This window comes from Notothenia rossii, assembly GCF_949606895.1.
Source record: "Notothenia rossii genome assembly, chromosome: 8".
Classification (NCBI taxonomy): domain Eukaryota; kingdom Metazoa; phylum Chordata; class Actinopteri; order Perciformes; family Nototheniidae; genus Notothenia; species Notothenia rossii.
In genome coordinates this window covers 74,997,529-75,009,302 of record NC_136906.1, presented here as the reverse complement: position 1 = coordinate 75,009,302, position 11,774 = coordinate 74,997,529, and the positions used below count along the sequence as shown (strand labels likewise).

Here is an 11,774-nt window from a genome sequence, read left to right as displayed (position 1 = left end):
AATGACCTCACTGGCTTGAATTGTATTTTAGTAATGTGCTAAGGTATGGAGAAATAGTTCAAGTTCATTCTTGTTAACTACTTTGTCAATAGATATATAATAAACTTTAATATCTCACATGATAAGACAGCACTTTGAGGGAATACACAAGCGCACATATAATATATACTCCACATTGTGGGGGAAACTTCTGAAGCAATTGGAGACAGGACTCAGAGAGACGATGGAGAGCTGGAGCTTTGATGTCAAACACTTGACGGTTTATTTGGAGCTTCGGCCGGAGAATTCACAAGACGTCACGGGCCACGGTCTGACCACACAGTTGAGATGCCAAATCAATTCTGAAGACCCCTCCTGTAGCTCCAGGTTTTAACTAGTTCAGAGTGGAATAATCAACATTCTTCAATAGATAGACTAAACAGCTGAGGACACTGAATCACTGTTGTTGTCGCTTATGGCTCGGGGTCATCTACACCCCTAGACGGATGTGTTCCACGACAATAACTATCTCTGATCGACAGTTGCCCGGTCACAAACTGGCAAGAACAACAATATGCTAGGGCAGCCCCTCCTTAAGGGAGATAGCATGCAGCTCAAGGTTGGTCATCTGCGTCAGAGGGTGAAGGAGGACATGCAGGTCCAATTATTCCCCAACACACAAGTTTGTTTTTTAAAGAACAATATACAACAAAACTTACAAAGGAGTGGATTTTGACCAACTTGCTATGGCTTAAGGAAAAAGTTGTGGCTGATTGTTAAGCAGTCAAAAAAGCGCACTATATCAGGCAGCACTCCAATGTGTTACATGTGTGGCTTCTGGCAAGTGAAATAACGTAACATCCTCCACACAAACATGCCACATTGGTGTCATCCAGTGGCAGAAATACAGCATGTATGTGTGTAGCAGTAGATGGGATAATGCATTGTTGATATGTTTGATATTCAGCTGATTTTTGGAGGAATAAAATACATGTTCAAAAAGGGGACCAAGGGTGTTTCTCAATGTCAAGGAAGGATGCTCCAGAGCCACTATTTCAAGGATGCTACGTCATCGAGTGCTGCCGAAGGACTGTTCCAATGTCCAAGTTCCTTTGAATTCTACCGAGCCCGGCGACATTTCGAGGCTGCACATGTGTATCCTCCGCCGTCTTAAAATCCCCACAATGCTTTGTGCACGAACCAATTTCCCAAAATATGTGGCGGAAAATGTAAGGCGGGGCCTCTCATATGACGCACACCTGCACACTTGCTCGCCTGTTCCACTCTTCGTTTTCCGAATGCCAGGAAGGATTCTTGCCTCGCTTCTGAAGGAAGTTACTCGGAAGACATGTCCTACCAAGGAAGCGTCCTTGACATTGAGAAACACCCCAATACTGCATATATCCCAGAAGTCATTGGGGGTAATGCAGACAGCTGTATATCAGTATCTATATACGAGCTGACTCTACCATCGCAGATATTTCTTAAGACGTAAGTATGAATGACAAGCATCTGAATATGTGGCTTTGAAGGGAGCATCTATCAGTTTACCGAGTGAGAAGGGTTCAGTCTGTGCAGGGAGGTTCAGAAACAGAAGAGAGTTGGGAGAGCAAAATCAAAAAGTCCAGGCTCAGGCAACAACACCCACTGTTTCTCAGATCTCACGTGTTTGCTGATTGGCTACAGGTACATGCCGTTGATGAGGTAATCCGACTCCTCTGTGGTGAGGGGGCGGGTTTTCTTAATCTTGTGTTGAACGAGTTTGAGTCGACAGCCGATCATGAGCAGCAGCAGAGAGGTGATGATGAGGCCGAGAGCCAGAGGCAGGATCGCACCTTCAGGAGGAAGCATATAGGGAATTAGGAAGAGAACTACACATCAAACACGAAGTTCCCTGATATAAACTTTACCTGACTCAGGTGGTGGATGCCCTCCTCGTGCTGGAAATGGTTTGGAGATGGGGAAGCTGCTCTCTGGTTGGCTCTGAGAGACTTTAGGGGCAGCTTAAAAAAAAAAAAAAAAACACAAATAGAATTTAGACTTCAGTCGAGGACGCTTCCTTGGTAGAACATGTCTTCCGAGTCACTTCCTTCAGACACAAATAGAACTTAGACTTTATAGCTAACATACACTGATTTTTCAATAAAGTTTGATTGAATGCACTCTGCCTTTACCTATCTCAGTCGGTTTGGTGATTGGTGGAGCTGCAGTTGCCGGTTTGAAAGCTGGGCCTAGAAGATGTTAACATGTTGTTTTTACTTCATTTTAAAATTAGATTTAGAAAACATAAACACCCACAAGAAGCACATTCTCACCTTTTTGTATACATTCGCTGACGCAGTCAGATTCCTGGAGGAAATTGTTATGGTTGCCCTGGCAACCGCCGTACAGGAAGTGTTTGCATTCTCCCCCATTGTGGTCGTAGTACCAGCGTGGAAAGGTGCCTTTACAGGGTCCGACAACTGGAGCTGCAGCACATGGATCTACAACAACAGAGTTATAGTTAGATGGAAAACTAAAGTTCATTGTGGTCATTTAATAATAATAATAATAATAATAAATTATATTTATATAGCGCTTTTCTCTAACTCAAAGATGCTTTACAGTCGGGGGGAGGGTAGTCAAACAAGGACAGATCAAAACAAACAAACAAAATGAGAAGAAGGCTCTGTCCCCAAAGCTCCGGAGTTTGGCCTTGGCAAACCGGCTGAGGTGGGTCTGAGGTTACCGGGGGGTTTGGTAGAGGATGAGGAGGTCAGTGAGGTAGGGGGGGCAGATGGTTGATGGCTTTGTAAGTGAGGACCAGGAGTATGTAGTGGATGCGGTGAGAGACGGGAAGCCAGTGGAGTTCTTTGAGGACCGGGGTGATGTGATGCCATGATTTGGTGTGGGTGAGGAGTCTGGCGGCTGCGTTCTGAACACGCTGGAGTCTACTGAGGGATGTAGTGCTGATGCCGTAGAGGAGTGAGTTACAGTAGTCAAGGCGGGAGGAGATGAAGGCGTGAATGAGTCGCTCAGCTGCAGGGCGGGTGAGAAAGGGACGGAGTTTAGCAATGTTGCGGAGGCGGACAAATTAGATTTGAACAACTTGGCGGATGTGGGGCTCGAAGGAGAGGGTGGGGACAAATATTACTCCACTGCCATCGACGGTGAGTGTCAGATTGGGGTTTTTGCTGAAGGTGGGGGGGGTTGTGGGGGGAATTTAACAGTTATTCGGCCTGTTAGACCTGTGATGCTGGACTTCTCTCTCTCTCTCCTAAACAATGAGGTGTCGTCTTAGTTGGCCAAGCATTTACACACAAGACTGAGCATTCATGACACAAAGAAAGAAAGACTCCTGAGAATGTAATACATGCGGTAAAATACCGATGGGGGGGAGTCTCAGCCTGACTGAGGGATCAGATGGCCGAGGGGACAGAGGGGCTTTGTTCCTGCACTCAGAGGAGCAGGCAAAGAGCTGCTTTCCCGCAGAATGCTGAGTGCCTCTGTGATTTGGCCAGCATTTGAAGCGTAGTGCTCTCAATGGCTGCCTACAGAGACTTCATCTGCTACTTTGTCCACACCCGCATTAAAAACCTCTGCCTCTTTACAAAGGGATACTGCACTGGTGATGCTAATAGATTCACATCCAATCATATAATGGGAACAACATCACAGATATCGAAGCTTTTGCAAAAGGAGTTCATAAAGATGATCATTTTTGCTGAGAAGCATCCCAGCCTGCAAAAGACGTTTCCTAAGAAATGAGCAAACCGAAAAAATGACATTTGCACGTACGTAGGTAAATGTCCTTTATATGAGTTCTGTTGCTGCTACTAATTCATTCAATAACGGCAAGACTGTTCCAAAGAAAGTCCTTGAATAATAAACGCTTTCAGCGGAAGGAATAAGTAGCAGTCTAGGCGACGTTACCGTTTCCTGCTTTTCCTCCTGCCTTTATTTGTATGTTTGGCAAGTCTCGTCTCCTTGTCTCTTTTTCTCTTTGTCTCCTGGTGTCCTTGTTAATTTCTCAAGTTGTCTTCTTCTCTCCCTTGTCTTCCGGTATCTCAGTCTTCTTGTCTCTTTGTCTCCTTGTTTCCTTTTGACTTTGTACATTCTATTCTTGTCTCTTTGTATCTTTGTGTCTTTTGTCTCCTTTTATCCTTGTAGTCTTCTTGTTTTTTGTCCCAATGTCTAATTAAGCTCCTCTTCTCTTTGTCTCCTTGTCTCTTTGTCTATTTATCTTCTCGTTGTCTTCTCGTTGTCTCCTGGTGTCCTTGTTTCTTTGTCTTTTTCCTCTGGTCTCTTTGTCTTATTATTCTTTTCTCCTTAGTAGCCTTGTGTCCTTGTTTCGTTGTCAAGTTGTCTTTCTTTCTCCCTTCTCTTCCTGTATCTTAGTCTTCTTGTCTTCTTGTCTCCTTGCCTACTTGTCTCCTTGTTTCCTTTTGACTTTGTTCATTTAATTATTGTATCTTTGTGTCCTAGTCTTCTTGTCTCCTTGTTTCCTTTTGACTTTGTTCATTTAATTATTGTATCTTTGTGTCCTTGTCTCCTTGTTTCCTTTGGACTTTGTTCATTTAATTATTGTATCTTTGTGTCCTAGTCTTCTTGTCTTCTTGTCTCCTTTTGACTTTGTTCATTTCATTATTGTATCTTTGTGTCTTAGTCTTCTTGTCTCCTTGTTTCCTTTTGACTTTGTTCATTTAATTCTTGTATCTTTGTGTCTTAGTCTTCTTGTCTTCTTGTCTCCTTGTTTCCTTTTGACTTTGTTTATTTAATTATTGTATCTTTGTGTCCTAGTCTTCTTGTGTTCTTGCCTCCTTGTCTTCTTGTTTCCTTTTGACTTTGTTCATTTAATTCTTGTATCTTTGTGTCTTAGTCTTCTTGTCTCCTTGCCTCCTTGTCTCCTTGTTTCCTTTTGACTTTGTTCATTGAATTATTGTATCTTTGTGTCCTAGTCTTCTTGTCTTCTTGCCTCCTTGTTTCCTTTTGACTTTGTTCATTTAATTCTTGTATCTTTGTGTCCTAGTCTTCTTGTCTTTTTGTCTCCTTGCCTCCTTTTGACTTTGTTCATTTAACTATTGTATCTTTGTGTCCTAGTATTCTTGTCTTTTTGTCTCCTTGTTTCCTTTTGACTTTGTTAATTTCATTCTTGTATCTTTGTGTCCTCCTAGTCTTCTTGTCTTTTTGTCCCAAAGTCTAATTAAGCTCCTCGTCTCTTCGTCTCCCTGTATTTTTGTCTGTTTGGCAAGTCAAAACAGACAACTTCAATATTCTGATATTGGGAATGGGTTACTAGCAACATTTTAAAACAGGTCATTTATAATTAAATCACAAGTAACCTTCCCAACCCTTTATGTTAGTGTGAAAGAAAATCATCAAACGTCAAAACAAACGTACCTTGACCGACCGGAGCCTCCTGCTGACCGGGACTTTGTGGGGGACCGGCGTAGCTCCTGTCCATAGGAGGTGGGACGTTCTCGATGGTCTTTCCGAGCCCTAACTGCAGCATGGAGCCGTCCCCTGTCTCCTCCGTCTGAGCTGCAGGACGGTCTGGCTCATCAGCAGGGTGTGTCACCGACTTCCTGTTGCTTTCAACTAAAGAAATCACAGAATAACCAATTCATCCTGGGGAGGTCTTTCCAATTGCTTTCAAACATCATCAATATAATTTCTAAACAAAAAGAGTTTCTAACATTTTGGGCAGAAGTCTTCGTCCGAGCGGTCGGTACAGTGCTGCTTCCCGTCACAGGCGTAGGTGATGTCAATACAGCAGCCGTCATCACACTTAAACTGGTACTTTGAACAGGAACCCGTGCACACTGTAGGCACAGAAAGTTACAGATACACACATTGAAATACTCTCGTGCTGTGAAAACAAAACTCAGTGATGCATGTCTTCAAAACTTTGAAATGTGAAGATAAATGTTTTGGTGAACTCATCACCTTCTGCTTGGTGTTTTGGTGCCAGCACAGTGACGGAGACGTTGTCCGAGCTCTTCTGTCCCGCTGTGTCTGTGACAGTCATCTGGAAGGAGTAAACGCCCTCCTGCAGACCGCTGATCTTCAACAGTCCAGGATGAGTTGCCTTTGACACGTAAAAAAGGGTTCAAATTTGAATGAATCACATGTGCTCTCAGACTTTAAGAAGACCCTCTTAACCCTTAGATGCCCTTAGAGTGACTGGACCCTACACTCGTCCACAAGTGGGTCAAAAAGGACCCATATTAGAATAATATGTGTTTTTATGCCGTGTTTGGTTAAAAAAAATCACTTCTATAATATTTAGTATTATATTTTGGTTCACACTAGAAATATTTTATATTTAATATTTCACTATTTATAATTTTAGACATTTTTTTTACATTTTGAAAAAAAACGTTTTGAACATATCGATGCAAAGATCTCCGCTATTCTGAGACCCTCACAGTATTCCAGTCCCTTTTCAAAACTCATCTCTTCTTCTCTTGTCTACTCACAGCCCACCCCCCCATCAATCCATGCCGGTTGATCAAGTTTGATAGTCCTATACCCCCCACCCTAACCTTCCCTTATATTGTAAAGCCATTTTGAGTCCTTGAAAAGCCCTATAGAAATATAATGTATTATTATTATTATTATCCGGACAGGTATCAGATCTTGCTGTGTGAAATAATCTTCCTGAGAGGTGTCACTTGTGATGTAGTCTGTGTGGTCCACAGTGAATGTATTCCTGACAGCAACAGGTGATAAGAGTCAAAGGTTCCCATAGGATCCCATAGAAAATGCATGCGGGTCATTTTTGACCCACTTATGGAAGCTTGGGGTAGAAATACAAAAACTACAATTTCTTAAAATGTATCAAATTTAAATTAAAAATGTGAATGGCATGATATCCAAAACATGTTTTTTGAGGAATAGCTGGAAAATGAAATGATAAATAATTTTAATTACAAAGATACTCCAAGAAAACCACCTCACCGGGTCAAAAAGGACCCACGTATGCATCTAAGGGTTGAGTTGGTTTCCTCGTGGTGGCTCTCAGGCAGTAAACAAAGGGCTTGTTCCAACATTGCGGCTGTGCTTAGAGCTGATTTGCACGTAATAAACTCTATCTCTGTTTGTACAGTGCAGTATTATGGAGCTCTGGCCACAAGCCTCTGTGTTGACTTAGCTGCTACAAACAGCCATTTACACACTGGTGTCTGTGAGGGACATTTGTGACTATTCAAACTGCATATTGAAATGTGGAAAACATCTGCTCCCTGAAAGAAGAGAGAGCAGTAGAGTTTTATTCCAGTATAATTTGTTATTTCAGTCTGTGTTTCCTCTTGTGTTTGTTTTCAGGTTTTCAAGGTTCAAAATTCAAGGCTTGTATTAGTTATACGTGCATAGCTACAGTCCAAATTACACTGTAAAGAATGATTTTACAACAAGATTGGCTTTTATTGATACAGACCTTCATATTGATGGCAGTGTCTCCCTTAACGAGAGTCCACTCGTAATAGCTGATCCTGTGGTCGTCCACGCTGTCCCGCCCATCCAGGACGGCCCAGTCTGTGGGCAGCTGGATCACCACATCCTGTCCAGCATCACTGCGGGGGGGCTCATCTGCTGAATCACACAGGATGACCATGATAATATAACGGACATGTACTGTCTATATGCCTACTCTTTTTCAATTTACACTTATTATTTGATGCTCTTATCACAGAATTGCAGTAAGAAGAACGAAAGTAAAGAATTATGCTTACTATTTTTGGGATGTGCAATATGCAAATAAATTCATTATATTGACTTGATAATCTTGCTTAAAATTAACTAATTGGTTGATAAACTATTTCACCACCTATATGATTTCAATTGACTAGAATCTGCATTATTCTTGCTCTGATGGAAATAAATAAATATAGCCATTGTCACAAATACACCTGCTACTTGTCTCATTGCCCTAATCTAATTTGCATAACCTTAAAAGGCAAATCATTAACCCACCCTGCCTGTTTTATCACAAGTAGCAGATGCTAGAGGTCAACCCTCATGTAGTGAGATATATTTTAAAAAGCTGACATAAAATTGTAAGTAAAGTCTATCAAATTTGATGATGCTATTTAGGGGAGATTAAACTGAGACTGTAGTCCGGGTTTCTAAAGCCCAATAAAGTTTTATGTACCAACCTTTGCCCAACCAGATGGACAAAAAAGCAGGCATATTTATTTGGGTGCACATTCTTCACCCTCTATATTTCAGTAATATATAAAAACATAGATGTACATTCGTGTATTATACTTTCCACTATTACACTTATTATACTAATCACTATATTATCAGCAGTGTTTTCGATGAGCAAGGCTTACACACATATATACTTTGTTATTATTATTATTGTTATTATCATAATTTAAACTTTAATCAACTAACGACTGGGTGAAATGTAACAAACAAGCATATGCATACTGATTAGTTGACCATACCTAACGCCCACTTAACTTAATTACATATTACGCATTACTTAATTAAGATTTAATGTAAAAATAATGTAACCATATAGATTGACAGGCTATCCATGCCTCCCTCCTACATTATAGATCAATACATTTGATATTAGGATTATTGTCATCTCCCACCTTGTGTATTCTCCTCTTCTGGATGTCCCTCCCCGGGCCTCCTCGCTGGGCTGCCGGGGGAAACAGGGAGTTGTTCCTGCGTGTTGTTGTTGTTGTTGTTGGGATTCCGGTTGTATGTGGTGAAGCCCTGCTGAGGAGCGAAGGAGCAGACATTTTTATTCCTGTAGGTGCAGTTGAACAGATAGCAGTTGAGACTGTCCCCGGGCTGCCTCAGGTCCTGCTGAACCACCGCCACGGTGCAGTGCGGCTGGGAGCAGCAGGCGTGCAGACAGTCCCTCCAGGAGAACACCCTGTCCGGGGCCAGCAGGAAGGTGGCCCCCTGCTCGATGGAGGCCTTGGCTCGGATGATGCGCTCCCCTACGGCGTTGAAGTCGCCCACACAGGAGTCAACCACATCGCCTGCTGCCTTGTACGTCTGGTCCTGCTGCAGCTGCTTGCGGAACTCCTCCAGGAGATCCTCCACGCCGGATATTCTGGATTTTAGATCCGATATTGGCAAAGACCGAGCGTCAGTTGGTCGGGCTACGGTCAACAACACAACGAAACAAGCTAGCAGCAGCAGGCGGGGATGCTGAAGAAGAGCCATGTTGGTCACGCAGTTAAACACCCTCATCTGCATACACCTGCTCTCCGAGACATCCACACAGAAAAATAACTGCGGTCGAGCCAGCCTCCACTCGGGAAAACCTAGTCAAGGCAGCCCTCACGTGATATTGCGGTGCGCGAATATCCTATGCATTACGGTAGAGTAAAAAAAAATCATCCCTCTGTGTTTAGATGAGAATAAAACAATAACTTTCCAGTATCAAAGACTCATTTCACTTCAGGGTGATAGCAGGACATCCCATCTAGTCACTCAGAAAAAAATCAGGACATTCTGATGTAGAGTTTCAAAATAAAAGACCTTTGAAATCTCTATTGTATGAGCTATCATCCCTGTCTTTAGATGAGAATAAAACAAAAACTGTCCAGTATCATAGATCCATCTCACTCCAGGGTGATAGCAGGACACCCCATGTAGTCACTCAGAAAAAATCAGGACATTCTGATGTACAGTTTCAAAATAAAAGACCTTTGAAGTCTCATATATGAGCTATCATCCCTGTGTTTAGATGAGAATAAAACCAAAAACTGTCCAGTATCATAGATCCATCTCACTCCAAGGTGATAGCAGGACACCCCATGTAGTCACTCAGAAAAAATCAGGACATTCTGATGTAGAGTTTCAAAATAAAAGACCTTTGAAGTCTCATATATGAGCTATCATCCCTGTCCCCAAAGGTCTTTTATTTTGAAACTGTACATCAGAATGTCCTGATTCTTTCTGAGTGACTAGATGGGGTGTCCTGCTATCACCCTGGAGTGAGATGGATCTATGATACTGGACAGTTTTTGTTTTATTCTCATCTAAAAACAGGGATGATAACTCATACAATAGAGATTTCAAAGGTCTTTTATTTTGAAACTGTACATCAGAATGTCCTGATTTTTTCTGAGTGACTAGATGGGGTGTCCTGCTATCACCTTGGAGTGAGATGGGTCTATGATACTGGACAGTTTTTGTTTTATTCTCATCTAAACACAGAGGGATGATTTTTTTTTTTACTCTACCGTAATGCATAGGATATTCGCGCACCGCAATATCACGTGAGGGCTGGCTTAACTAGGTTTTTCTGAGTGGAGGCTGGCTTGACCGCAGTGAAAAATAACCTTCCTACGTTTAATAATTATCCGTAAATTAACGATATTTGTACATAATATTCGTCTTTAAATCCTTAGCAAACGCGCTAACGGTTGTTCTCTTATGACGATGCTAGAAATCTGTCGTTGTCATGGTGAAGGAGGAGACGGCCGCGAGACCAGATGAAACCACTGACGTCACCGTGATGGACACCTGCAGCTCTGTTTACCTGCCTCTCTCTCTCTCCCAATATTGTTCACACTTATATCAGTCCTACAATGTTTATATATTTTATCGTGAAAAATTGTTATAGTAGTAAAGTAGAAAAAAACTAGATGAAAGAAAAATAATGAAATAAAGAATATAAATAAGGGAAAGATTGAGAAAATCAATCAATCAATCAATCTATCTATCTATCTATCTATCAATCAATGTTTATTTATATAGCCCAATATCACAAATGTTACATTTGTCTCAGTGGACTTCAGTTTGTACAGAATATCAGTATGACAATACGATATGTAGAACCTCACATCGTACAAGGAAAAACTTCCAAAGAAACCCCACAGTTTAAAGGGGGAAATGGGAGAAACCTCAGGGAGAGCAACAGAGGGATCCCTCTCCCAGGACGGACAGATAGATGCCGTGTCTACATTTTACAGGACATAGGTTAGTTAGTCTAGGGCTCTGAGCTACACCATTGTTTGGTTTCCATGGTAGCGCGTCTCTTTAGTAGCGCGCGCAACTGAAAGTCTAAGAGGGTGGGGAAAATAGTCACAGAAAACAGAACAAGAATTGACAACTCTACCCTCTGCTCACTCCTGTCCTTCACATTATACTCCATAAAGGATGGTGCTACAGGCCGCACGGCAGTGCCCTTACAACTACAATAAGCATGTTAATGTTAATCTAATACAGCTCCGGCGATCCACTAGCACCCCCCCTCACCCCCCGCCCCCTTAGTGGTGGTTTTGAAATGCTCCCGATTTCTGAGGTCTCAAGGTTGGCAAGTATGCGTGCTGCAGCATTTTGAATCAGCTGAAGCGACTTAACTGACTTCTTGGTACACCCTGATAATAAAGAGTTACAATAATCCAGCCTTGAAGTAACAAATGCATGGACTAGTTTCTCTGCATCGTTTTAAGGCAAGATATTCCTGATTTTTGCAATTTTACGTAGATGGAAGTAGGCGATCCTTGAAATAAATTTTATGTGGGCGTTAAAGGATAAATCCTGATCAAAAAGAGTCATGATGGTGCGCATGCATTGTATGCGATATGCACTGCCATGTCTTTTTAACATGAAACCTCCCAAACAAAACCATTATGATGATTCATGGCTTAAAATGGAAATCTAATTCAAAATGCCTGTGGGAAAAATGACTATGAAACACAATATAATCATTAAGCAATGTTCATAATTATGTTTTGTAGCACATTGTCCCCATGTGCAGAGAGGAACCATTGCTTATACTTTTAATTAAAACAAATCCACTACCAAATCCAATCACATCTTACACGTTTCTTTCA

General features: G+C 41.8%; 1 protein-coding gene across 2 annotated transcripts; it reads right to left on the bottom strand.

Moving 5' to 3' along the window:
• Positions 1 to 238: 238 nt before the first annotated feature.
• On the bottom strand, positions 239 to 9,344 carry lrp11 (low density lipoprotein receptor-related protein 11). Of its 2 annotated transcripts, none has more exons than XM_079647078.1 (9): positions 8,565 to 9,344; positions 7,397 to 7,551; positions 5,905 to 6,046; positions 5,655 to 5,780; positions 5,359 to 5,556; positions 2,295 to 2,462; positions 2,154 to 2,210; positions 1,890 to 1,982; positions 239 to 1,814 (listed from the first exon to the last, which is right to left on the bottom strand). In XM_079647078.1, exons 1-9 carry the CDS (start codon positions 9,181 to 9,183, stop codon positions 1,660 to 1,662), a joined length of 1,713 nt encoding a protein of 570 aa, XP_079503204.1. In that variant the 5' UTR covers positions 9,184 to 9,344; the 3' UTR covers positions 239 to 1,659. The 2 variants fall into 2 exon arrangements, with proteins under 2 accessions (XP_079503204.1, XP_079503205.1); XM_079647079.1 differs by having other exon boundaries at positions 7,397 to 7,548; positions 8,565 to 9,341.
• Positions 9,345 to 11,774: the final 2,430 nt, after the last annotated feature.

What these genes read in the sequence shown, in the direction of transcription:
- lrp11 (XM_079647078.1), bottom strand. Translation starts at nt 9,183, where the DNA reads ATGCAGATGAGGGTGTTTAACTGCGTGACCAACATGGCTCTTCTTCAG. An exon ending in AGAAGAGGAGAATACACAAG is followed by an intron (nt 7,552 to 8,564) that starts GTGGGAGATGAC and finishes TGTGTGATTCAG; the next exon opens with CAGATGAGCCCCCCCGCAGT. An exon ending in ACCAAAACACCAAGCAGAAG is followed by an intron (nt 5,781 to 5,904) that starts GTGATGAGTTCA and finishes CTGTGCCTACAG; the next exon opens with TGTGCACGGGTTCCTGTTCA.